Source organism: Haemaphysalis longicornis, unplaced genomic scaffold (assembly GCF_048455015.1).
Source record: "Haemaphysalis longicornis isolate Haplotype H1 unplaced genomic scaffold, Haemaphysalis longicornis Haplotype H1 scaffold_9, whole genome shotgun sequence".
Lineage (NCBI taxonomy): Eukaryota > Metazoa > Arthropoda > Arachnida > Ixodida > Ixodidae > Haemaphysalis > Haemaphysalis longicornis.
This window is the reverse complement of record NW_027526460.1, coordinates 173068754-173095726: the sequence shown is the minus strand read 5'-3', so window position 1 is coordinate 173095726 and position 26973 is coordinate 173068754. Positions and strand designations below refer to the sequence as shown.

At 57.3% G+C, this 26973-nt stretch overlaps 1 protein-coding gene and 1 pseudogene across 1 annotated transcript; both read right to left on the bottom strand.

Moving 5' to 3' along the window:
* LOC144153572 (histone H1.5-like) lies at positions 1 to 672 on the bottom strand (annotated as a pseudogene).
* A 1977-nt stretch (positions 673 to 2649) lies between these two features.
* LOC144153571 (uncharacterized) lies at positions 2650 to 3416 on the bottom strand. Its single transcript, XM_077685192.1, has 2 exons — positions 2799 to 3416; positions 2650 to 2757 (listed from the first exon to the last, which is right to left on the bottom strand). Exons 1-2 carry the CDS (start codon positions 3414 to 3416, stop codon positions 2650 to 2652), a joined length of 726 nt encoding a protein of 241 aa, XP_077541318.1.
* Between the last annotated feature and the right edge of the window lie 23557 nt (positions 3417 to 26973).

Sequence of the window (26973 nt, the reverse complement as noted above, 5' to 3'; positions counted from 1 at the left end):
TCACTTTTCGTAAGAAGCTGGCTTCTTGGGGGCTTTCTTGGTCGCTTTGGGCTTCTTGGGGCTCTTGGGAAGGGACTCCTCTCTGCCTTGGGCTTTTTCGCGGCCGCTTTCTTGGGCTTCTTCGCACCGGCAGCGGGGGCACGCTTGGGCTTTGCCGTCGCGGTGGTCTTGTTGGCTTGCGGTTACTTGGTGCCCGAAGGCTTCGTCTTGCCTGCCGCCGCCGCCGCTTTCTTCTTCTTCTCGCCGGCGGACGATGATTGGGCTGAAGCAGAGGAGGACAGCTTGAACGAGCCACTGGCGCCTTTACCCTTGGTCTGCACGAACGCGCCGGACGCGACGGCAGACTTGAGATACTTGCGGATGAAGGGAGAAAGCTTCTCGACGTCCACTTTGTAGGTGCCAGCCATGTACTTCTTTATGGCTTGCAGGGACGAACCCCCGCGCTCTTTGAGGGCACCGATGGAGGCGGTGACCATGGCCGAAACCTTGGGGTGCGTAGGCGCTGATTTGGGCTTGCCGGATCCGCGGGGCGCAGCCAAATCTTTTTGGGGCTCTTGGGAGCCGAAGACGCTGCCGCCGTAGCGGCCGGCACTTGGCTGGTTTCTTCAGACATGTCTCTTCTCAACTCCGGAGCGACGAGAGAAATGCGGCCCAAAACGGCTGGCTGCTACTGCAAAGAACACAACTCGCGAGGCAGATGAGCGGCACTCGCGCGTTGCGACTGCGTCGACAGCGGCGGTGGCGGCGGCGGCGGAGGCGAGTAGTAGTAGTAGTAGGTGGTTTGATGGAAAAGGAAAAGAAATGGACTGGGGATATTATTGAGCCCAGCTGGGGGCTCACCGGCATACAACCCAGTCCGGGGGGTGGGGAATATAGAAGGGGATGAATAGGATACGGTAGAGAAAAAAAGGAGATAGGTAAAGAGAAAAGTTTTGGCGCCGCGAGGAAAAGAAGCGTTGCCACAGTCACTGGGGGCCACCGAACACAGTACACATCAAAAACACAAGTCCTGGCGTCATGCTGAGTCCGGGAGAAGTTCTCGACGGGAGCGGTGGAGCGTAGAGGCGAGGCTGTGCTGCGATGAGTCGTTTGCGGTGGTCCGAAGTGAGGGGAGCTTGCTGGGTGATGTTCGTGGTAGTAGAGCGGTTACTGGCGAGCGGGAGCAGGCGCTCGACGGCCCCACGCAGCAGAGCGCTCGACGCCCGACCGAAACACCCATGGCTCGTGACGCGTGGCCGGAGAGTGGCGGCGGCGGCTGCCGCCTCCGCCGCCACTCTCGTTTATGGTCAGTCGGACATTTCGCGTCATAGCCGGACGGCAGTTTGGGCCAGGTTTACCATTTTTGGACAGATAAGAGAAAACGTTGCGCGCAACAACACAGCGTTTGAATGAAATCGATAGCTTTATTCGTTCGGTAACCGCAGGGGCGCAAATTTGGGGCACGGAAAAAAAGTGCACTTTCCAGCATTCAAGCATCGAAAAGAGGGGAAGAGGGGCTCGCGGCGCAACCAATCAGAAGCGCGCTCCGTTAGGGAAGGGAGTTTGGCCTCGGTCGTCGTGGGGTGCGGACGTGTTTTTCGTTCGCTCCTGCGGGGCCGGGGCGGTATCGCGATTATGCCGGCCACGCGTCGCGAGCCATGGGTGTTTCGTTCGGGCGTCGAGCGCTCTGCTGCGTGGGGCCGTCGAGCGCCTGCTCCCGCTCGCCAGTAACCGCTCTACTACCACGAACATCACCCACCAAGCTCCTCTCACTTCGGACCACCGCGCACGACTCATCGCAGCACAGCCTCGCCTCTACGCTCCACCGCTCCCGTCGAGAACTTCTCCCGGACGCAGCATGACGCCAGGACGTGTGTTTGTGATGTGTACTGTGTTCGGTGGCCCCCAGTGACTGTGGCAACGCTTCTTTTCCTCGCGGCGCCTAAACTTTTCTCTTCACCTATCTCCTTTTTTCTCTACCCTATCCTATTCATCCCCTTCTATATTCCCCACCCCCCGGACTGGGTTGTATGCCGGTGAGCCCCCAGCTGGGCTCAATATTATCCCCAGTCCATTTCTTTTCCTTTTCCATCAAACCACTACTACTACTACTACTAGGGAAGGCGACGCGCCGAGCATAGTTAGAGCAGTCTGCCGACGACGCGCGGCAGCCTGCCGCCGCCGTCAACAAGTGCTGCTGCAGCACGCGCTTTTGCCCTACATCGGCGTAGCAACAGCGTGGGGTGCTCTCGCAGCCTTGAGAAGCTGATGGCTTCCTGCGCGGGCATCCTGCAGCAGCAGCAACGTGCCCAGCAACTGGTTGGTTGTCTGGGCGACCCGCCGGCACCTCCACCGCCGCCCGAGACCAGCGAGCAGCACGCCGAGCCAGCCCAGGATATGGCCGGCATGGACGTGGCCCCAGCACTGCCCAGTAGTAGTAGTAAGTGGTTCGATGGAAAAGGAAAAGAAATGGACTGGGGATATTATTGAGCCCAGCTGGGGGCTCACCGGCATACAACCCAGTCCGGGGGGGCGGGTGGAGGGGGCATGAAAGATAGAGGAGAAAAGGGGTGATGAAAGAGATAGGTAAGCTACGAAATTAAAACGTGGAGCCTCTGCTTAAAGCTAAGCGAAGGAGCAGCAGCAATGGCGCGGACAGCAGACGGCCGTCTACAGGCGCTTGTTGAGACCGGCGGCCTCCAAGTAGGTGAGCAGGTGGCGAAAGACCTCGCGACGAGTTCCGGCGGAGCCCGTCGGGAACAGTAGACTCTCGAGGTGCTGGTGGGCAGCCCGAGCCGCTGAAGCGAAGTCTGCAGCACTCCTCGGTGTGCTGCAAACTCCGGGCAGGAGCATAGCAGGTGCTCAAGAGTCTCGGGCTCGGGACAGTGGGCACAGGAGGGGGAGGAGCAGCGGCCTTGATGGTGCAGTCTGGCTGCCACGTCACAGCAGTTGAGCCGCAGTCGGAGCAGCAGGCTGCGGTCGTCCCTGCTAAGACGCCCCAGGAGGACCCGGGGGGCCTGGCCACTCACCACACGGCGGTCTGGGTGCATGGTGAGGGCCACTCGGGTCAGCCGCTGCCGTGCGGCGTCGCACGCCGTGACGTCCCAGGAAACGGGAGTGTCCTGCTGGTGGGCGCCCTTGGCCAGGGCGTCAGCCTCCTCGTTGCCCGGCATGCCCATGTGGGATGGCAGCCACTGCAGTTGGACATGGCAGCCGCCAGAGGCCACTGCATGTAGTTTGGCAGCCAGCGACGTCTCCACGTATCCGCAGGAGCTGGACGGCTGGTCTGCCTCTCGCAGTCGTAGCAGGGCTGGCCGGGAGTCCGTCAAGACCAGGGCCTCGCTGTCCTGGCCTGCCCGCTCGAGCAGCAGGTCTGCGGCCAGGTGCAGGCCGGCCAGTTCCGCCGTGGTCGATGACGCGGGGAAGGCAGTCGTCATGTTCGGCTGGCGCCGACCGCAGGAGCCGTGCAGGCGGCTGCCGCGTTGCCCGTGTGGAGCAGCACCGAGCCGTCCGTTGAGACGTGTAGGCGGCGGCCGCTGGCGTCCTCCTGCAGCAAGGTAGCCACCTCTTGGTAGATGGCCGCATGGGGAGTGGAGCGCTTGCTGCGCACCCCGGGAAGCTTGGTGGCAATCTGTAGGGCCTCCCCCGTGCCAGGCGGAGGCGGCTACAGACGGGGCCGCTGCGGCACTGCGATATTCTCGTCGTAGATCTGCAGCAGCATGCCCATCTGCGAGTCCGGCCGGCCGCGGAACCGCTGCAGCAGGGCAGCTCCGTCCAGGGAATTCCGCAGCCGGTCAATGTGGCGCAGACCCGTCTGGAGGGCCCGCATCTCGATGGGCCATGTGGCTGCCTCAGTGTAGGTGGCCGCCACGGGAGAGTGCCTGGGGAGGCCCAGACAGAACCGGATGGCCCGGCGCTGGTCCAGTTCCAGCTGCTCCCACCGGCGGCACGTCAAATGCACAAGAGGCAGTGCATACAGCACGGCCGACGAGGCCATGCTGCTGTAGATGCGGAGCGCCACCTGGTGGGAGCACCCGTTGCCGCGGGCGAGCAGCTGCGGCACTCCGTGCAGCACCCCGGCAGCACGCTTCTGCAAGGCCTTCGTGGCCGGGATCCATGTCAGCCGGCAGTGCACGAGCAGGCCCAGGTAGGTGACCTGGCAGCGCCATGGGAGGGGCTTGTCGTTCAGCAGGAACTCGGGCGTCTTACGGCGGGCGGCCTGCCCTTGGGGGTGCAGCATGAGGGCTTACGTCTTGGCCTCGGACAGCACCAGGCCGCGGCTTGCCAGGAAAGCCGCAACCGAGTCCAGCGCCGTCTGCAGGCATGCCCTCACGTGCATGTTCTCCCCGGTGGGCCCGTGCGTCCAGATGGCGACGTCATCAGCATAGACCGCAATCCCCACTTGGTACTGGAAGCCAGCGGGGATGCAGTCTGGAAGCGGGGCCACCACCAGGTTGAACAAGAAGGGGCTTAGCACGCCCCCCTGGGGCACCCCAGAGCAGACGTCCCGTGGGCTGCTGGTCACCCGGCCGACCTTGACCCGGAAGGTTCGGCCAGCGAGGAACGCCTGCACGTAGGCCCTGAGGTGCCCCACGACGCCCATGCCGTCCAGCGCCTCCAGGATGGCTCCGTGCGGGACAGTGTCGAACGCCGCCTTCATGTCGAGCAGCAGGAGGTAGGCCACCTCCTTGTCGTGTTGGGCCTGCTCGAGCATGGAGACCACGTCGCCCAGGGAGTCATCAGTGCAGCGGTGCCGCCTGAAGCCACTCTGCTGCTCCCGGAACACTGCCCGCTGGTCGGCGATCCACCGCAGGCGCGCCAGGGCCACATGCTCCAAGACCTTGCCCGCCGTGGAAGTGAGAGACACCGGCCGGTAGGACTCTGGCTCCGATGGCGGCTTGCCCACCTTCAGGATTGGGGACACCAGGACCACCAGCCAGGCTGCCGGAAGGATGCCTGTTGTCCAGGCGCGGTTGAAGATCAGCAGGAGCGGCCCCAGGTAGGCGACGTCCAGGTTACGCAGCATCTGGTACGTCACCCCATCAATTCCCGGGGCGCTCCTGCGTTTGGGGCATCGGTCCAGGGTGGCCTGCAGCTCCCGCAAGGTCAGCTCCGTGGTGCACAGGGCCACAACCCGGGGTTCCGGCAGGACAGCAGCAGCGACGTTCCACCGGACCGGGGCAGGCAGGCAGGCCTGGACAGACTGGGCGAACTGGTCCGCGAGAAGCTCAGCCAGGCCCGCCTCGGTGATGTCCCGGGCGATGGCAGCAGTTTGCTGTGGGCGCCGACTGGTGGTGGCAGGGCGCAGCAGGGCCTTGAAGACACGCCAGGCTCTGGCTGGGTCTCTGCCCGAGTCCAGGGAGGAGCAGAGGGACTCCCAGCCCTTCGTGCGCCGCTGCCGAGCCCGTCGTCTACACTGGGCGTCTCCTCGTCGTTGCTCAGTCCAGTCCCTTGGCCGCCCTCTCCTGATGGCACGCCGCTGTAGCTGGTTGCGGCGCGCCCGGAGCCGAAGGAGCTCCAAGTCTGGCAGTGCCGTGCAGAGGGGTGCCTCCCCTCGTACTGTTGCCTTGTCCGCACAACGCACGACCGCTGCCAGGAAGTCGGGCTCCGGATCCTCCAGGCACTTGGACACCTCCTTGTGGAAATTGGCCCAGCTGACGACGGCATAGACCCTGGTGTCGGCACGCCTGCGGTCGCCCCTGGGGGTGACCAGGATGGGGTAATGGTCTGAGCCCCAGGTGCTGCTGGCAGTCTCCCAGCAGTAGGGTAACCGTTGCGACACCAGGGTCAGATCGATGTGGGACAGCTGGGTGGAGCCCCGTTGGCCAGGGCGCACGAAGGTGGGGCTGCCCGTGTTGGCCACAAACAGCCCGCAGGAGGTGGCGGCGTCTAGGAGGTCTCGGCCGCGGCAAGTGGTGCGGAGGCTGCCCCAGGCCTGGTGGTGGGCGTTGAAGTCCCCACATATCACAGCATCGGGGCACAGAAGTGTCCGTAGCCGACGCAGTGCCGTGGCGTCCCAGGGAAGTGATGGCCGCACGTACACACTAGCCACGGTGGTGTCCGTGGAACCAGAGTCCTTCAATGCTTTTCTGGTCACGAAACTTCTCCGTAACGCTATGGGAGAGCTTCATAAGGGGACCAACGCTCCCGCGCGGTGGCGCCACGAGTCTAGTGAAGGCGGCTTGGACGGCGGCGGCCGTATTTGCTGTGCGTTGGAGCGCGAGCTTGCTGGTGTTTGTTGTGTGATCTAGCTTTCTAACCTCATCACGATGGGCGAACTATGTGAACTACCATTCCTCTGACGTGCTGTGTACCTGGTTGCCGCTCTGGCTATCGGAATACAACAGAAAAGGCTTCGTTGTTCTGCCTCCCAAGCGACCGCGAACAACGCGACAGTGGAAGCGAGCCATTCCACGACAGGAGACGGACGCTTTCAGCTTCGAGTGGAAGGCCGTTCGTGTGTTCGGGAAATATTTCGACCCCACGGGCATTATTCGAGCCAATGAGTTCAAAATAAGTGGACAACCTGTGCTTCTGCAGCGAGAAGCTCAAGCTCCGCGTGGCCCCGGATATTTGAAAACCTGCCGGCGTATCTTACGAAGCCCAAGCCACGATCGCGCTCACAACGAGAAAATCCGTCTGCTAAACGTCGTCGCGTTTCGTCGCCGCGTTTCGTCGCCGCACAAAGATCGGACTGCAGCTACTGTGATTTTGGTTATCCAACCAGATATTTTGAATTTGGAAAGCGGAGCATGGCTATCTTTGCCTGCATATATATATATTTTTTTACTTGCCCACCGCGCTTGCCCAGGGGCTAAGGCGTGCTTATTGATAAGCCCAAGGACGCGGGTTCCCAGCCGCTTTTCTCATGGAAGGCGAAAAGAGAAAAGGCTTGTGTGTTCGAGATTTCGGCGCAACTTAAAGATACCTGAGTGGTTAAAATTATTCCGGAGCACTACACTACGGCGCGCGCCCCGTTGCCTGTGTAGCGTAACCACGTTAAACATCATAATCAATCAATCAATGTTTTTTAACTTGCCGTTTGGGTGGAGGGGTGTGACAGGCTCTGAGCGGGTGAGTTTTTATCTGTTGACACCCTATGCCTATGAGAACAGCCGAGAAAGTAGCTCAAAACTGTAGCATTTACTCCTACCCTGGCCCCTCCGCGCGCCCATTATTCTGCTTCCATTTCGTAAGCGTTTTTTTCCCTGCTGTCCACGCTAACTTTCCGAATCTCGATTATGGTTTTACATTATTAGCGCGCTATAAAATAGCGCAAATACAGCGCTAACCCAACGTGCTGTACGTTTGCACACCTATTTACTGAGCGCAGCATGTCGCGCCCAGGGGTAAAAACAGATTTAATTCTGGCGCTAGTTCACTCAAGTCATGCAGGCGGCTGCAAAGGCTAGTCAAAAATTGAAAACGCCAGATGACCGCCTTTTTGAAGCGAGAATGTAGCGGTGCTTGCCGGAACGAACGAACACTGCAACATATGCACCTCAGTAACACCCGTCGTCTTGCCTCAGTTTCACAGCTGAGCTAGGGGACAACAAATGACTCAAAAACAACAAGTGAATGACTCAAAAGCTGACTCAAAAACTTCGCTCGCATTTTTACAGGTGGAAATGAAGAGCAGATGAAAGTAGGCGCGTGCCGACGGAGAAACAGCCGGCCAGGAAGCGTCGTCGACTGCCGGCGAAGCCTTCACGTTAAGAGGGGCGATCCTAGCGGCAGCTTTTGTCCCTAAATAAAACTTCGGCCGGAGTTTCGTTACCAGTAAAGCATTGAAGGACTCTGGTGGAACCAATGCGCACCGTGACAGCGGCGCACTGCATAGGGTCCTCAGTGACCAAGGCCAGATTGACTGGGGCGTGGCTCAGTGCGGCCCGCACGTAGACGGCCGCGTGCGACTTCCCTGGTGCGTGGGTGACGTCGAGGCAGGGGTGATCGGGGCAGGAGCGCCGAGCGCAGCCGGTGGGGCTGGGGTAGCACACGTACCCTGGCAGGCGCGGGGAGTCGCCACGGACGTATGCCTCCTGAAGCGCCACCACGCCGAACCGCTCCCGCAGCAGATGGTCAACAAGCTCTGCATGGCGTGGCCTCAGATGGTTGCAGTTCCACTGCAGGATGCGTGGCCTCTGACCTGTCCTGCAGGGTCTGCTAGCCATGCTGGGGGGGCTGAAGTGGGGGTCAGGGATGCCAGGGCAGCAGTGGCAGCCAGGCGGTCGGGGTCGTCAGCAGGCAGGCGGCCCACCAGGCTGTGAACCAGAGCCAGGAGGAGTGGAACCAGCTGGTCCTGGCTGGGGGCGGCGGGGCCTGCAGGCAGCTGCTGGTCCATGGGCTGCGGGGCAGGGGGGCGGCGGGCTGACTTCCGCCGCCGCTGCGGCAGTCCGTGGTTGGTGGTGGGTTGCTGCTGCGGGCTGCTGTAGTGCTGCTGCTGCTGGCTGCTGTGGCGCTGCTGCTGCTGCTGAGTGCCGTGCTGCTGCGGGCTGGAGCTACACCTGGCCATGTCGGCGTAGCTCGGGAGCTGCTGGCCAGCGCGTACTGATGCAACAGCCACAACACGGGGCACCGGCTGGGGCGCCCGTGCCATAGCTGTGGCCACCTGACGTTCCTGCTGCCAGCGGGGGCAACGAGGGTTGTCGACGGCGTGTGCGCCACCACAGTTGGAGCAGCGGAGGGCAGAGGCGGTACACTGATCAGCAGCGTGGCCCCCACCACAGCGCGCACACCTCTCCTTGCCCCTGCAGCAGGCCGTCACATGGTCAAGGCGGCCACAGCGAGCACACTGTGTGGGCCGCGGCCTGCAGCCCCGCACAGGCAGCAGCAGCTTGAAGATGGCCACGACCTGGGGCGGGCAGGAGGAGGCGAAATCCAGCAGCAGCGCACCATCCGTCTTCCGCACCACACTGCTCACCGCCACCTCACAGTCACAATGGGCGAGGATCTCGTCCGTTCCCAGGCGAGGGTCAACACCAAAAACAAGGCCGCGGCTCGTGCCTCGTTTCGCGGGGCAGCCGGCGCGGACAGCAATGCCAGCTATGGACTGTGTGCCCAATAGTGCAGCAAGGCACTCGTCCGTTTCGGTGTCGGCCGCCACCACGTTCAAGCGGGTGTTTACCCTCACCTGGGAAACTCCAGAGGTGGCGGCGAGCTCCCGAGCGATGGCCTCCCTCGATGTGGCCAGGAAGGAAGCAGCTCGGTCAGCAGGGCAGAAGAGGCAGGTGCCGGCGGCCGGCAGCGCGATGGGGCGCCGCGCATCCACTTTCCTGGCCTTCCGCTTGGCTGCCTTGCTCCTCTGGGTGACCCACTGCCCCTCCTGATCCTGGCCAGGAAGTTTGGAAGGCGTGGGGCCACCCGAACGGCCGCCGCAGGCCGCCGCGTGGGCGAGCGCCGAGCCGGGAGGCAGTTTGTTTACCTCCTGGGCGCCGCCATCTTGCGCGGCGGACTGAACGGAGGAGAAGGCAGCAGCGGCGACTCTGGGAGCGAGCGGCTGCAGGGGAGAGCTCACCGAGGCGACCGCGCTGCCAGGAGAGGGGGCGACCGGCAGGATGGACTCGCCCAGGAGAGGGGGAGCGCTGACCATGGAGGAAAGAAAAGTTTAGGAGGGAGCGTCACGTGACAAACGTGAAGCCTAGTCATAAAAAATAAAAAGGAAAGACTATTCACGTGACAGGCAAGCGGTAGTTCTTTGCGCCTCATGTGGCCCTTCGCCGACGCTGCGTGCGTGCGTCTATCCGTTTGGTTGCCGGGCCGTCTGCGTATTCGAGTTTCGGCGACGAGTCGTTGCGCGCAGCTCTGCCTGCAACCCGAAACGCGCAGCGGCCTGATCGTGCCGGCAAAGTGGTCGGACGGGAGAGGCAGAAAACATCTTTGTTTACTGAGCTTTCGGACCCGTCGATGTTCACGCCGCAGTCGGAGAGTTGTGTGCCGCCGCCGCGTGCAGAAGTGGAAATGATCTTTTAAACTTTGCCGCGCAGGCAAAGTTGAAAAGATCAACCATTTCAAGCGTTTCTTTAACCATTTATTGGCAAGGAGTGATTCCACAATTCAGCAAGGTCCCTCCAAGGCGTAATCTAGCGTTCGTTCTTTTTTTTATATATATACGTATCGCACCGATCGAGCGGTCCTCAGCGGACAAACAGCCAGAGTACTGCTTGCGACGCGAGGTGGTCACACCCAACATAAGGGTTCTGAAGCCTTTGTTTTCCAGTGCACTGAAGTAGATAAAAACGTACCATCACGCCGGAGCACCGGAAAGGCGAACGTATGCAAAAGCGCGCGCGAAACCAAAGCTAGTCTCACCACCTCCCCGCCAAAACGACACTCGTTACGCGCGATAACTCAGCAGAATGCCAAACGCAATCGTCACAGCACACCTGGCAAACACCGCGCAGCTGTAGGCCGCTCCATGCTTGTGAATGTTTACGGCGGCGCGTTCGAGCGATCCAACGTCAGAAGTGAAATTCGGCTTGCAGCTCGTGAGGGTGCTTCGTAAGAAGGCGATCGAAGTCTCGCCTTGCTTTGAACAGCGACAGCGGCAGCACTTCCACGATACGAAGCTTGGAGCGCAACGCTGGCGAACAATCTTGTACGGCGCATTCGGCGACGGCGCTCGCCTCCATCTCCACCGGCAGCCAGCCGGAGCCACTAAATGCTACCGCGTGCCTGAGAGTGGTGCTTTTTCCATAATGCATTGCGCGGGAGGAGCCCGAGGACAGGAGAATGCGGCGTCAGAGGAGGTTGGCTTGCCAAAGCTGTGCCGCCTGACGTCATGCTCCCTCCTCAAATTTTCTTCCTCCACGGCGCTGACGGCCGGCGCAGCCGCGAGGAGGAGTGGGGCCGGCGCGAGCAAGGCCGCGCGCCCTCGTGACGTCACGGCAGCCTCCCCGCCGCGGGCGCGTCGCTTCGAGGAGGGAGCAATGCCGGCCGCTCGACGCGGCGCTGCCTCCATGGCGTCGCGCTCCTCGTCGCTGGGTGCCCGGCCAGAATCCAAACCATCCGATGGTTCCCGCTGGCGCTTGGCACACAGCGCCTCGTCCATGGGCTCCGTCGGTGGTTGGAGAAGGTCAGCCGGGGCCTAGTTTTGGGCGCCAGCACTCCTGGGCAGTGCTGGGGCCACGTGCACGCTGGCTCGGCGTGCTGCTCGCTGGTCTGGGGCGGCGGCGGAGGGGCCGGCGGGTCGCCCAGACAACCGATCAGTTGCTGGGCACGTAGCTGCTGCTGCAGGATGCTCCCGCACGCAGTCATCAGCCTCTCAAGGCTGCGAGAGCACCCCGCGCTACTGCTACGGCGATGCATAGCAAACGCGCGTGCAGCAGCAGCACTTGTTGACGGCGGCGGCAAGCTGCCGCCTGTCGTCGGCATGGTCCCGCACGTACACGATAACACAGTTCACTGCGCGGTTCGGGGCACGAGCGAGGCGAGCACACAAACACACAAACTGCGCAGTCAGGGCGACGCGCGACGCGTCGGCATAATCCACGATAGCCGGCGGCGCGCACGCGTGTTTCCGTCTCCAAAACGCTGTAACGCCAAAACTTCCGGTGACGTCACACAAAAATAAAAAACAAAAAACAAATACGCAGAAGCCGTCTATGCATTAAGTAGTAATAAGGATAATCCTAAAAAGTAAACATATTGCTGCGCGTGTAAGCATTTGCATCAAAACGTTTCATGCATTAACGAAAGTGGGGCGGATGCGCCACGAGCGCCTACTATTGGTAGAAAGCACCCGTAAAAAAAAAAAAAGAAACAATGGTCGTTTTTTGATGTGTGCGATTTGTCCACGAAGTTTGTGTAGGAACTGTTACGAATGTAGTGCATCATAAGGCTCTAAAGTCGTCTGCGTCGTGTGTGTCTTGCCAAGTCGTCATTTGTACGTGAGGAAGTCGTGGTGGGCTGTTTTTACTCGTAGCCTCGTCACCTATCTCCTGCCGAGAACGTCCTGGCTTCATTTGTTGCTGGTGTGTTGTGTGTGTAAAATCTCCCTGATGGAATTTGAGTGGCTTTGTTCTACGACAGCAGTGGTGACAAGCTACAAGGGTTCTTTTTCTGGCTGTGAACATGGGCTCACCCGACGTTAAACGTGAGGCCTACGTAGCTGGTGTTACAACTCATTCTAGTTCACTCTACTGACAACGGAAGGTATCCTTTACGGAGTGGTTTCGCAGGTTGCTCTGGGTGGTAGTACGATCGGGGCAACGATGGGTTTTTATCCTGTACACAATCGTCTGAGACTGCGTATCTTACAAACAAAGCAGTATGAATGAGCGCGAATATTGTTCAGGTAATCAAATGCGCTGGCGTTAGTGTTTCATGACTGCTATGGACTATGGTTGTTCGTAAGCATAAGTAGTTATGTCGGCTGTACAGATACACTGCACTGCACATCGTGTGTGTGTGTGTGTGTGTGTGTGTGTGTGTGTGTGTTTGTGTGTGTGTGTGTGTGTGTGTGTGTGTGTGTGTGTGTGTGTGTGTGTGTGTGTGCGCGCGCGCGCGCGCGAGTACGCACATGTTGGCATCGACGGATAATATGGCGGCACCTGGTGCTTCTGCGGGCCACTACATCTTTCCCTAACGGGGAACAAACAATCATTAGACTAGACAGTCCTGTCTGCACAAATCACCAATACGGTCACCGTTTGTGTGCAGAAATCACCAATACAGTCACTGTCTGTATGAGCCCTGACAGCTGTCGAATCACTGCACGTAATCTTGGAAGTGCACTGGAGGTCTGCGATTTCTCCTGGGCCGGTCAGGTGGTGGCCCTGGCATTGAGTCCGTTTCCCTCTACCGGTACACTGCACTCCTCAGTGCCAGAGCCTGGAGCCAGACTTAGTGGCTGCGAACCTTGCGGCTGTGGTGGGCTCGGTGGAACATGTGGTGGTACAGCGCGTGAAGACTCAAGTTGATCTGCGGGTGAACTCGCAGATTGTGTTTGTGGCGGACCCCCAGGTGCAGTGATCCAAGTCTTCTATGGTGCAGCTCTACTTTGGTAGTCCGTCAACGGGGGCATGTTGTACGTGCAAGAGTTGTCCTTAGTTTCTTGCCCTGGTGATGCCTCTTTTGGTACCGCTGATAGCTGTGAAGCGTTCCAAGTTCGACCGTCTTCCAGATAGAAGGACCAGCGGCCAATTTTTTTTAGGATCTTTAATAGTGGTCCATAACTTGGAGCCAGGAACTGGTTTCTTCACTCATATGTAGGTGCCAACTTGGAACTTGGGGACTCTTGCAGCTCGCTGTTGTTCAGCGTATGCCTTACTTTTTCGTTCACACTCTGCGACTCTTTTTCCGAGCGGACTCATCTCCCGTGAAGGATTTGTGCTGAAGTCAGCTGTCAGCTGACCAATGACGTCCAAAGAAGTTCTCATGTGTCGGCCATGTAGAAGAACGGCCGGGGAGAGACCGGTGGTGCTGCGAGGGGTGGCTCTGTATAGTCACAGTTTCCTTCCCTGGACGCTGCTCCAGCAGTGCCAGTTGAATGTATGACTTCAGTACACGATCAAATCTCAACGAGACCACTTTCCTGTGGGTTGCACACGACAGAAAAGATGTGGTTGATTCCACGGTCTTCAAGGAAGGACTCAAATTCTCTTGATGTGAAGTCGACCATGAACAGACACTATTTCAGTAGGGTAACCCTCACGTACGAAGAGTGCTAGAAGCAACTTCGTCACCGTGTGAGTGGTAACGTCAGTGCAAAAAGCCACTTCTAGCCATTTTGAAAAATAATCAACTACTGAAATGGAAAATCGGTAGTCTCCAGGTGCACGCCGAAAAGGAGCAACAACGTCAATAGCTATCTTGTCTCAAGGTTTGTCAGGAAGAGGAATTGGCTGAAGTGGTGTGGGTGAGATCTTGACACTTTTTTCCGCGTGCTGACAAATGGAACTGCGGATAGCTGTTTCATCATGTTTGCCTAACCCTGGCCATCATAATTCTCTCGTAGGCATTGTTTGGTTTTTCACGATACGAGGGTGGGATTTGTGAGCCAGCTGGGCAAAAGTCGCTGTGAGTTTGACAGGAACTACGATGTGCTTAGTACGGAAGAGCATGCCATCAACTGCTGTCAACTCCTTTCGGACTTCATAGTATGGAGTCAGCTTAGGTGTCCGATTCTTGCGGGGCGGCCACAATGTCTGCACGTAACGGCAAACTTCTCGGAGAGTGTTATCCTCCACTGTCGCTTGTCTCAGTTCATTTTGATGTACAGACGTCACCAGAGACTATTTCTTCAGACTCTCGTGGTTTCGTGGTGGGCGGTGACAACTTGTTTGAGTGCTGTGGATGCATTTTGGGGCTTTGTGTCAACGTTTTACTTGGTTTATGTCAATGTTTGGCCAAAGTAAGGCAGTGTAATTCTGTGCCCACAATCTGGAGACCAAAAGCTTGTACGGCATCAATACCCAGAAGTGATGTTCCACCTTGGGTAATGTGGAAGGTCACTACAGCTGTTTCCGATTTGTGCACAGTGAGGGCAGGGAACTGTCCACGCACAGGAATTTTTCGACGTGAAAAATCCAGTAATGTTGGTTGGGATTTCTTCAGCTCAACTTGGTCTCTGAATAGGTTTTGAAAGCTTTGTTCTCCCATTATTGATACAGCTGAGCCAGTGTCCACTAAAAATTTTATGATGCGCCGGGGTGATGCCAGAGAAACAGGTTGAACCCCGACATAAAAGTAGACACCCGTACTCTTAATTATCCGCGCCGGTGAGAGCGGGTTCCCGCCACTACCCTTTCCACAGTGTGAACAGTAAGAATGTTCATGACACTCTCAGCGTCTTCCTCTTGAACAATTTTGGCGACTCAGGCCGGGCGTCTTCCACGCCCGCGACGCAAACTTCGACAGTACTGTTGAAAGTGACCTCGAGGTGGCCACACGTGAAGCAGGTTCAACCGCGGGCTACGGAGGTAGACAGTTGTCAGTTTTGTGCGCCGCAATTTCCACACGCGGCTGTGTTTCCGGAGTACGGGATGACAGCGCCACTACATAGGACACTACAGTAGTATTCTTTACAAGTTATGAAAAAGGAACCAAAGACATTGCTGGATTTGGACCCCGTCATTGCAGAAATCTGAAAGTATGTGGCCCCGCGGCAATACATCACGTGTTTTTGATAAATTGATTTTAAAAATCCACATACACGCAGTGTTTTATTATGCCTGCTACGCTGCTGGTTCATTGTTCCCGTTGCTAATGAAGGTGGCATCAAAGGGGCCGACTAAGGGTGTACTGATCTCAAATTGCCGTTATTTTGTTGGCAGTTTTGGGTTCTGTCTGAAGTGTCGTCAGCTATTAAAGTTATTTTGGAATTGTGCAGTGCATTTCTGAGGAATGAACCCAGCAATTTATCTTTCCTTTATTTTTCTTCAGAGTTTGTAGAATGACCTTTGTGAGCAATAAAAATGTGCTTTTGAAATTGTGCTTCATAGTGATGGCTGGAGTTTCATGATTACATTTTGGTGCTTGTGCAGTTTACCAGTAGAGTATAAATTTTTCCAAAGGAGTTTACAAAGTGTATTGGCAAACAGTCAGGTGTCCAGCGTCCCCTTACAAGGATAGAGCCATTATTCTACCAAGTGGGACAATTTTTTCAGAGACTTCTCATAAATCTTTAGTTTGTTTAGATTCAACACCTCTTCCATACACTTGGAAGTTATTATTGTTCTAGCAACTATGACGAGTTGGAGGGGATTCAGAGTGCTGTGTCGCTGATTTTCAAGCATGCACAGTTGCATCTGATTATGCAGCTGCGGTAAGAATAGAAAATGATGCGGCATATCAGAACAGTTCAGGACCTTAGCGCTTCATGTTGCTGCATTTCAAGAATTTTCTGGCTGTACAGCTGCAGTAAGAATAGGAACCAGTTGCCCAGCAGGTTGCAATGGTTTGATGTCAGTCCTTTGAGGTGCTAATGTTGCTCCTTTGCAGAGGTGGGCTGTTGCTTCTGACTAGAAGGCTACGGCAAGAATTGCAGACTTATGTAGTACGCTGGAATGGATTCATGTGAGGCCTTCGGGCTGTAAAGCCGCTGCTTCTCAAGCACACCTCTTGTTTACAGCCATGAAGCCGCGGGGAGAGAAAATGCCAGAAACTGTGAAGTTGGTGCTTCTCATGAACACAAGTGTAATTTTTGTATAGGACCCACACCTCCACCATGACCTTTGCCAGCTCTCCCAGTATTGGCATTTTCAATGTGCGTGCACAGCCTGGACAGCTTTCATGGTGTGGAAAACACTACTCGAACACTGCGCCATGAAATAATTTTCTTTATGTTGTGCGACGGCTTATGAAGATACGGCATCACTTTCACCTTGTTTTCATCGGGCCTCTGCACTTTCGTTTTGCCTTTTAAACTTGATTTGAAGGCAGTCTGCAACCGCCTTAAGCACTGGTGTCAGAAAACCCTCTTCAGAAAACCCTATGAGTCTGGCGGTCAATTCTGTTCCTGGATTACGTGGACACAACTTTTCTGCAGTGCACTGCAGAAACGTAATGTGGCTATGCCTCATCAGCGATGGCTCAGAGGTACTGCACTCGCCTCATATGGGGAAGTACTGGGTTCGAATCTGCGCATCGCCGGGCACCCACTGGTTTCTTTAATGGGTACAGGTGTCCCTGGTCGAGTGCGGACCTGTGAAAGGATAACTCACGCCTGGAAAGCTGCCTTTACCCTTGCGAGGGGCTTCCGACCTTTGTCAATCTGGTAGGGCCCCGGCCTTCTACAACACCGCATTGCCAAAGGGAGGAAGAGTCTGGCGGCATGTCCTACCACAGGCGGTTACTGAGTAGAGTGTGCAGCGTAGCTGTGGAAGTCGCGATGTGCATTCGTGTGCCTTGGTGGTGCCGGGCACCTATTGAGAAAATAGGTACAAGCCTGGTGCTCGGCCCTTGTTACCACTAGAAGATGCTCCTGGCGTGTGACTACACTTGAAAAGTTGACCCAGCTTGTACAGGAAATCAACTCTATGCAATGAGGTGGCTGGAAAGTGCAATTTTTTTTTGGTTTGTGTCCCCACACGATTGATCAAATCAATAAAAGAAAAAGGGACTGCTAGCACACATCTTCACCTCAAAAATTGCAATTAATGGGACCAAACGTCTACGCAAATTGTAGCGAAAACTGGAAAGTGGCAATAAACTACATAAGTAGTTTACTGAAACACTGGCACTGTCGCCAGTTACTGAAATTTTAGAAATTGGAGCTGAGCTGGTGGTAGATAGTGGCATTGGAGCTGTAGAGAATAAGTGAAAAAAGTTTTGGCAATGGCACCTGCATGATTTCGGTGACACAGGTTTTGGGTATCACATTCTCAGATGTAGGCTATAATTTATATTTTAAGCACCTGCAATGCAGCCTACTAGGGAATGGTGCTACGAGATGCCCCATACCCTACACTGTACCAACAAAGTGACGTGACACTGGTCTCTGAACCACTGTTAGATGGTACCGACAATAAACAAAACCGTTCGCAAATGATAGTCAACAGGTGCAGTTTAATTTAAACGCTCTCTTTATCTACTTTTGCTGGTAACCTTCCAATTTTGACACATACGCGTTCTGGGGAAATAGAAATTTCGAGAAGTGTGAGCATGGCCCCTGCAAAAATGGTCCCAACTCAGATGCTGCAGTATTATTCCAATATTATTCCTGCGATTATATCACCGTTTGTTAGCTGGCTGAGAAAGAAATCGTGAAATGTACTTTCCGCCCTTGCATTTCAGAAATACAATACCCAGAACTACAACTTTTCCTGAGGCTGTGTTTTTGTTCGTGAACTTGACTAAAAATAGTTACTACAGGTGCAGGATGCGCTCTTTATCAAGCGTAGATAAGGTGACGGGGATTTCGAGAAAGCCCTTGCTTATATCGTTCCGTCCAGGCAGAACGCCAAACAGCGTTCCCGGCTCACAACTCGCAGTGAAGGCAGTCTGTGTGTATTTTTACCATGCCGCTACCGCTCACTGTTAATTAGTAAATACCCTTAATAATTACATCGCTAATTACAGCTTCGGCGACGGGCCTCGGGGCAAGCAACCGCACTGAAATGGTCCATGTGAAAAGCTTGGCATACTGCTGAAAAACAATGCGATCACAACCATTGTCACTCGAGAATTTAAACACAAGCAGCGCGCCATCGCCTCCTGTACGATGATCGCGCTCGCCCGCTGTTTATTATTATTATTTTTTTGATAACTGCTACAGACACACAACACACCAGCAACAAATGAAGCTAGGACGTTCTCGGCAGGAGATAGGTGACGACGCTCCGAGTAAAAACAGCCCACCACGACTTCCTCACGTACAAATGACGACTTGGCAAGACGAACACGGCGCATACGACTTCGTAACAGTTCCTGGACAAATCGCACACGCACACAGCATAAGACGCCATGGTTTCTTTTTTTTTTTACGGGTGCTTTTTACCACTAGTAGGCGCTCGTGGCGCATCCGCCCCACTTTCGTTAATGCGTGAAACGTTTCGATGCAAATGCTTACACGCGCAGCAATATTTTTACTTTTTATGATTATCCTTATTACTACTTAATGCATAGACGGCTTCTGCGTATTTGTTTTTTGTTTTTTATTTTTGTGTGACGTCACCGGAAGTTTTGGTGTTACAGCGTTTTGGAGACGGAAACACGCGGCGCGCACGTACACGTAGATCGCGGCACCGATCGAGGCCACAAACTGCGTAGTCAGCGCGACGCGTCGGCATAATCCACGGTAGCCGGCGGCGCGCGCACGTACACGAAGATCGCGGCACCGATCGAGGCAGGAGCGAAGCAAAGCACAACCTCACTCCTCGGCGGTTCGAGGCGAACTCCGAGAGCACTGCCCAGGAGTGCTGGCGCCCAAAACTATGGCCAGACCGACCTTCTTCAACCACCGACGGAGCCCATGGACGAGGCGCTGTGTGCCAAGCTCCAGCGGGAACCGCCATTGCTCCCTCATCCAAGCGACGCGCCCGCGGCAGGGAGGCTGCCGTGACGCCACGAGGGCGCGCGGCCTTGCTCGCGCCCGCCCATGGAGGAAAAAAAAGCTTAGGAGAGGCCCCCAGCTATCCCCGCGCATTGGCAAAAGTGTGGAGGAAGTCACGTGTTTTCGGCGGCCATTGGAAGTAGCGTTAGCAACGGCGTCCTAGCAACAGCCCGCCCGCCGTTCGCCAGTCATGGAGGAAAGGCAGCGCCTGCCTTGTCGTCCGATTGCGAAGATTGCTGCTTCGCTTTGCTGCGCTGTGGTCTTGCGGAACTCGAAAAGGATGCTGCGAGTTGCGACAGCTGCGCCGATGTGAATATGTCATTTAATTTCTACTTGCAAGTGCACCTTGTACCGCGTCAAGCTTTTGCTCCGGTCGCGATCACGACGCGCCTATTGAAGTGCAGATATCGTGAACGCGCCGTCCCGTCGTACGCGCGGACACCCGTCAGGTAGATTTTCGGGAAGTGATACACGGTGTGCAGTACGTAGGCAGCTGGCAACCGAACGATTCGCAACTCAATTTTTTGGTTATCGCCGCTGCAATATATAGTTTGCTAGGCCGGCAATGCGCGGCAGCGCCTTTGCAACTGTTACAAGGTAGATTCCCAGTTGATATAATTCCATCGTCCTATTACCTTAGTAGGTGTCCGTTGCTGGAACTGGAATCTGGATCTTTTTGTGGTCTCGCTCTGGATTTCGCTTTTCAACGCTTCATACTGCGAGGTTAGTGTATGAATTAACGTTTTCAACTGATATCACCTTGAGTTTATTGACACTGAGACAAGTTGAAACTCGGCGAGAAAAAGTTTATTGACGCCACCCACCCTCTCATTTTTTTTACTGAATAAAACGTTTTGCTTCCTCCTCCTCCTCCTCCTCCTCCTCCTTCGCAAAAAATTCTATCGAAGGCACGCGAACAACGGTAAAAACATTCCACAATTTCTTAGCGTGAAATCTGCATGAAGTACTGCTTACCTAAATATATAGAACGGCCGTTTAATTGACTAGTCATCTCTGGGATTGCCAGTGAAACTGCAACGCAAACTTGGGCACTTTCCAGTCCGGTAGCCGCACGGCGTTCGCCCACTGTTTGCGGCGTTCTCCGTCACTTGGGAACCTATAAACGGCGGCGATTGCAAACAAAGGATGAATGCACACCAATGTACAGCAATACTTGTCAGCGGAATGGTGCACTAACCGGTGGAAAGTGACGTCCAATTCCTTGGGTACCGATCGCGACTTGCAGCCTGGCACCGAGCATTGCGGCATTGTTAGAGCGAGCCGCTTCGCAAACCTGCTGCGGCCACACTGAAGACGTGTAACAGTGTAACCGCGCGTTTAGGTTCACGGTCACGCGCTGCAAAACGGCCTTCTACCTGCCTATCAGCTGATTTCCGCCGGCTCGGCGCTGGCAGATGCAGACGACAAGAGAGGCGATACAGGACGGAGGAGGCGGAGAAGGTGCACCGAGAGAGAGAGGCAAAAAGAGTCCGCCAATGGCATGGAGGGCCAATGGTCCGCCAGGTTTGGCCTCGGTCGTCGTGGGGTGCGGACGTGTTTTTCGTTCGCTCCTGCGCGGCCGGGGCGGTATCGCGATTATGCCGGCCACGCGTCGCGAGCCATGGGTGTTTTGTTTGGGCGGCGCGCGCTCTGCTGCGTGGGGCCGTCGAGCGCCTGCTCCCGCTCGCCAGTAACCGCTCGTCTGCCTCGGACTTCACCCAGCAAGCTCCCCACACTTCGGACCTCCGCGCACGACTCTTCGCAGCACAGCCTCGCCTCTACGCTCCACCGCTCCCGTCGAGAACTTCTCCCGGACGCAGCATGACGCCAGGACCTGTGTTTGTGATGTGTACTGTGCTCGGTGGCCCCCAGTGACTGTGGCAACGCTTCTTTTCCTCGCGGCGCCTCAACTTTTCTCTTTACCTATCTCCTTTTCTCTACCCTATTCTATTCATCCCCTTCTATATTCCCTACCCCCCCCGGACTGGGTTGTATGCCGGTGAGCCCCCAGATGGGCTCAATAATATCCCCAGTCCATTTTCTTTTCCTTTTTCATCGAACCACTTAGAGAGAGAGAGATGGTCCGCCATTCGACTTACAGAAATGGCGTTTCCGGCTGCGCTGGGTGTGACGTCAGGGCCTCTCCTAAGCTTTTCTTTCCTCCATGCGCCCGCCCGACTCCTCCTCTCGGCTGCGCTGGCCGTCAGCGCTCCTCCTCGCCTGGAGGAGTCCAAGCTTCCGGCCGCCCCCTCTCCTGGCAGCGCGGCTACCTCCGCGAGCTCTCCCCTGCAGCCGCTCGCTCCCAGCTTCGCCGCCGCTGCCTTCTCTGCCGCTCAGTGAGTTTGGCCTCGGTCGTCGTGGGGTGCGGACGTGTTTTTCGTTCGCTCCTGCGCGGCCGGGGCGGTATCGCGATTATGCCGGCCACGCGTCGCGAGCCATGGGTGTTTCGTTCGGGCGTCGAGCGCTCTGCTGCGTGGGGCCGTCGAGCGCCTGCTCCCGCTCGCCAGTAACCGCTTTACTACCACGAACATCACCCACAAAGCTCCCCTCACTTGGGACCTCCGCGCACGACTCATCGCAGCACAGCCTCGCCTCTACGCTCCACTGCTCCCGTCGAGAACTTCTCCTGGACGCAGCATGACGCCATGACCTGTGTTTGTGATGTGTACTGTGCTCGGTGGCCCCCAGTGACTGTGGCAACGCTTCTTTTCCTCGCGAAGCCTAAACTTTTCTCTTTACCTATCTCCTTTTTTCTCTACCCTATGCTATTCATCCCCTTCTATTTTCCCCACCCCCCGGACTGGGTTGTATACTGGTGAGCCCCAGCTGGGCTCAATAATATCCCCAGTCCATTTCTTTTCCTTTTCCATCAAACCACTACTACTACTGCCGCTCAGGCCGCCGCGCAAGATGGCGGCGCCCAGGAGGTAAACAAACAGCCTCCTGGCTCGGCGCTCGCCCACGCGGCGGCCGTCCGGGTGGCCCCACGCCTTCCGAACTTCCTGGCCAGGATCAGGAGAGGCAGTGGGTCACCCAGAGGAGCAAGGCAGCCAAGCGGAAGGCGAGGAAACTGGCTGCGCGGCGCCCCATCGCGCTGCCGGCCGCCGGCACCTGCCTCTTCCGTCCTGCTGACCGGGCTACCTCCTTCTTGGCCACATCGAGGGACGTCATCGCTCGGGAGCTCGCCGCCACCTCCGGAGTTTCCCAGGTGAGGGTAAACACCCGTTTGAACGTGGTGGCGGCCGACGCCGACGCCTTGCTGCACTATTGGGCACACAGTCCATAGCTGGCATTGCTGTCCGCGCCGGCCGCCCCGCGAAACGAGGCACGAGTCGCGGCCTTGTTTTTGGTGTTGACCCTCGCCTGGGAACGGACGAGATCCTCGCCCATTGTGACTGTGAGGTGGCGGTGAGCAGTGTGGTGTGGAGACGGATGGTGCGCTGCTGCTGGATTTCGCCTCCTCCTCCCCGCCCCAGTTCGTGGCCATCTTCAAGCTGCTGCTGCCTGTGCGGAGCTGCAGGCCGCGGCCCCCACAGTGTGCTCGCTGTGGCCGCCTTGACCATGTGACGGCCTGCTGCAGGGGCAAGGAGAGGTGTGCGCGCTGTGGGGGGGGGGACCACGCTGCTGATCAGTGTACCGCCTCTGCCCCCCGCTGCTCCTATTGGCTGCGGTGGCGCACACGCTGTCGACAACCCTCGTTGCCCCCGCTGGCAGCAGGAACGACAGGTGGCCACAGCTATGGCACGGGCGCCCCAGCCTGTGCCCCGTGCTGTGGCTGTTGCATCAGTACGCGCTGGCCAGCAGCTCCCGAGCTACGCCGACATGGCCAGGCGTAGCTCCAGCCCGCAGCAGCACGGCACTCAGCAGCAGCGCCACAGCAGCCAGCAGCAGCACCACAGCAGCCCGCAGCAGCAACCCACCACCAACTACGGACTGCCGCAGCGGCAGCGGAAGTCAGCCCGCCGCCCCCCTGCCCCGCAGCCCATGGACCAGCAGCTGCCAGCAGGCCCCGCCGCCCCCAGCCAGGACCTGCTGGTGCCACTCCTCCTGGCCCTGGTTCACAGCCTGGTGGGCCGCCTGCCTGCTGACGACCCCGACCGCCTGGCGGCCACTGCTGCCCTGGCATCCATAACCTCCACTCTAGCCCCCCAGCATGGCTAGCAGACCCTGCTGGACTGGCCAGCGGCCACGCATCCTGCAGTGGAACTGCAACCATCTGGGGCCACGCCATGCAGAGCTGGTGGACCACCTGCTGAGGGACCAATTCGACGTGGTGGCCCTCCAGGAGGCATACGTCCGTGGTGGCTCCCCGCGCCTGCCATGCTACGTGTGCTACCCCAGCCCCACCAGCTGCTCACGGCGCAACTGCAGCGTTTACCCCTGCCTGGACGTCACCCATGCACCAGGCAAGTCGCACGCAGCCGTCTACGTGCGGGCAGCACTGAGCCACGCCCCGGTCAACCTGGCCTTGGTCACTGAGGGCCCCATGCAGTGCGCCGCTGTCACGGTGCGCATGGGGACCACGGACACCACCGTGGCCAGCGTATACGTGCGGCCAGCACTTCGCTGGGATGCCACGGCACTGTGCCGACTGCGCCCACTCCTACGCCCTGACGCCGTGGTGTGGGGACTTCAACGCCCACCACCCGGCCTGGGGCAGCCCCCGCACCACTTGCGACGGCCGAGACCTCCTGGACGCCGCCACCTCCTGCGGGCTGTTTGTGGCCCCACCTTCGTGCGCCCTGGCCAACGGGGCTCCACCCAGCTGTCCCACATCGATCTGACCCTGGTGTCGCAGCGGTTACCCTACTGCTGGGAGACTGCCAGCAGCACCTGGGGGTCAGACCATTACCCCATTCTGGTCACCCCCATGGGCGACCGCAGGTGTGCCGACACCAGGGTCTATGCCGTCGTCAGCTGGGCCAGTTTCCGCAAGGAGGTGTCCAAGTGGACAAGGCAACGGTACGAGGGGAGGCACCCCTCTGCACGGCACTGCCAGACTTGGCGCTCCTCCGGCTCCGGGCGCGCCGCAACCAGCTGCAGCGACGTGTCATCAGGAGCGGGCGGCCAAGTGACTGGACTGAGCAGCGACGAGAAGACGCCCAGTGTAGACGACGGGCTCGGCAGCGGCGCACGCAGGGCTGGGAGTCCCTCTGCTCATCCCTGGACTCGGGCAGAGAACCAGCCGGGCCTCGCGTGTTTTCAAGGCCTTGCTGCGCCCTGCCACCACCAGTCGACGCCCACTGCAAACTGCTGCCATCACCCGGGACATCACCGAGGCGGGCCTGGCTGAGCTTCTCGCGAACCAGTTCGCCCAGTCTGTCCAGGCCCGCCTGCCTGCCCCCGTCCGGCGGAACGTCGCTGCTGCTGTCCTGCCGGAGCCCCCGGTTGTGGCCCTGTGCTCCACGGAGCTGACCTTGCGGGAGCTGCAGGCCGCCCTAGACCGATGCCCCAAACGCAGGAGCGCCCCGGGAATCCACGGGTTGACGTACCAGGTGCTGCGCAACCTGGACGTCATTCACCTGGGGCCGCTCGTGCTGCTCTTCAACCGCGGCTGGACAACGGGCATCCTCCCGGCAGCCTGGCTGGTGGGCCTGGTGTCCCCTATCCTGAAGGTGGGCAAGCCGCCTTCGGAGCCAGAGTCCTACCGCCCGGTGTCTCTCACTTCCACGGCGGGCAAGGTCTTGGAGCACGTGGCCCTGGCGCGCCTACGGTGGATCGCCGACCAGCGGGCAGTGTTCCGGGAGCAGCAGAGCGGCTTCAGGCGGCACCGCTGCACTGCTGACACCCTGGGCGACGTCGTCTCCATGCTCCAGCAGGCCCAACACGAAAGGGAGGTGGCCTACCTCCTGCTGCTCGACATGAAGGCGGCGTTCGACACTGTCCTGCATGGCGCCATCCTGGATTCGCTGGACGGCATGGGCGTCGTGGGGCACCTCAAGGGCTACGTGCAGGCGTTCCTAGCTGGCCGAACCTTCCGGGTCAAGGTCGGCCGGGCAACCAGCAGCCCACGGGACGTCTGCTCTGGGGTGCCCCAGGGGGGCGTGCTAAGCCCCTTCTTGTTCAACCTGGTGCTGGCCCCGCTTCCAGACTGCATTTCCGCTGGCCTCCAGTACCCAGTGGGGATTGCGGTCTATGCTGATGATGTCGCCATCTGGACGCACGAGCCCACCGGGGAGAACATGCACATGAGGGCATGCCTGCAGACGGCGCTGGGCTCGGTCGCGGCTTTCCTGGCAAGCCGCGGCCTGGTGCTCTCCGAGGCCAAGACGCAAGCACTCATGCTGCACCCCAAAGGGCAGGCCGCCCACCGTAAGACGCCCGAGTTCCTGCCGATCGGCAAGCCCCTCCCATGGCGCTGCCAGGTCACCTACCTGGGCCTGCTCGTAGACTGCCGGCTGTCATGGATCGCGGCCGCGTATTCCCAAACCATATCCCGTAGGGGCCCATGCCGACCACACCCCCTAAGCAGGGGCGCAGCCAACAAGATTGAAAAAATTGGAATTTTTTAACCTCCTTGGACGCAGCACCGTGACGTCTCTACCTATATGTGCGCGACTTCATGCGAGTTGGATTTTTTCTTTTTTCCCCCTCCCCTCATTTCGACTGCTTGGCAGGCGGCCGATGGTTTCGTTCCGTGGGCGGGGCTGGCCTGCGGCGCTGGGGAAGCTTACGCACAAGTGGTAGAAGCTAGCCTTTTCTACCTGAGCCCCTGATCTCTCCGCGCTCTTCTTGCGCACCTGCAAGTTGACGCTGACCTCCGATCGTGTTCCTAAATACGCGCTCGACTCGGTGCTCCAAGTGCGCGCGCGCGGATGGACGCTTTCACGCGCATGTGGCAATTATACACGGTGCGGAAAGCAAATACCATCATTGAAAGCTCATTCTACAGCGCACAGAAGGGTATACAATTGCGTTGGGTGCTCTTTCACTATATACACAGCTCAAAACACGATTCGATGGTGCAGGTAAGAATTACAAGTAAGGCAGCCCATGACTACAATTACCCATGACTACATTTACAAACTGTTCTACTCTTGCGAAATATTACAGCTGCATGAGCTGCTACATTTTGGCACTTTCATAAGCACTATTACATTGAATTTCGTTAACATTAACTTCATTGCATTATTCTTTATCAGGAATAGTGCCACTAACGAAAACATTAACATTTTGTTAACAGCAATGGAAGGTGTGAATTGTTCTTGCAAGGGTGATACATTGATAAGTAAGACACCAGCTGAAACGTACACGTTTTACACTCGGTCATGAATTCTGCATAATTCACACTGCTGGTCATAACAATTTAGGGAAACAATATCGAAAATATATACCAACCAAGTGCTAAGTAATAGTTGGATTGTACAGCAACTGACGTACTACAGGAGTTTGATATATGTCTTCTGTACAAGGCTATTGACCACAGTCTCTTCACTGAAGCCACCAGGCCGAGTTTGATATCAGTAATCATATGTGCTACCACTCACGCTGTTGCCCATGTCGATTAGTTATTTTTAACAATTTGTGCTTCATGCACACAGATTTTTCTACATAAGATACGTTATTTATAAATAGACAGCTCCAGCAGGATCTGAATGGCGCTGATCCCCCCCCCTGTAATCGGGAAGGCACACTGAAATCGTTACCACTTAATTTGGCTCTGTTCATTATTCGACCGTAATCGCCACCAGCTTTTAACTCTAGGTCCCACCCCTACGACTGAACAGGAACATGTTAGTCGGGTCCGTGAGGATCCCACAGCACTAGAAGCAATTACCGAGTATGCCCTTGAAAACACACTCTACAAATTGGTGTAGCAACCTGGCCGACTTTACCGTTCGGTATACAATGTGAACTATCTGCAGCGTGCACTGTTTTCAGTGTAAACCGCATTGTCCACAGTGTGAACTGTACATTTAGGTGTGAACTGTCCGTTTTGCTGCCACTGACTGACTTTAATGTGTTCATTTTGCGATTAGGACCCCAAGACTGCAACTGTGTTC

Excerpts from the sequence above, each read along its gene's own strand:
- LOC144153571 (XM_077685192.1), bottom strand. The coding sequence starts at position 3,416 with ATGACGACTGCCTTCCCCGCGTCATCGACCACGGCGGAACTGGCCGGC. Across the intron at positions 2,758-2,798 it reads AGTTTGCAGCACACCGAGGA|CACCTCGAGAGTCTACTGTT; the intron begins GTGCTGCAGACT and ends GCTGCCCACCAG.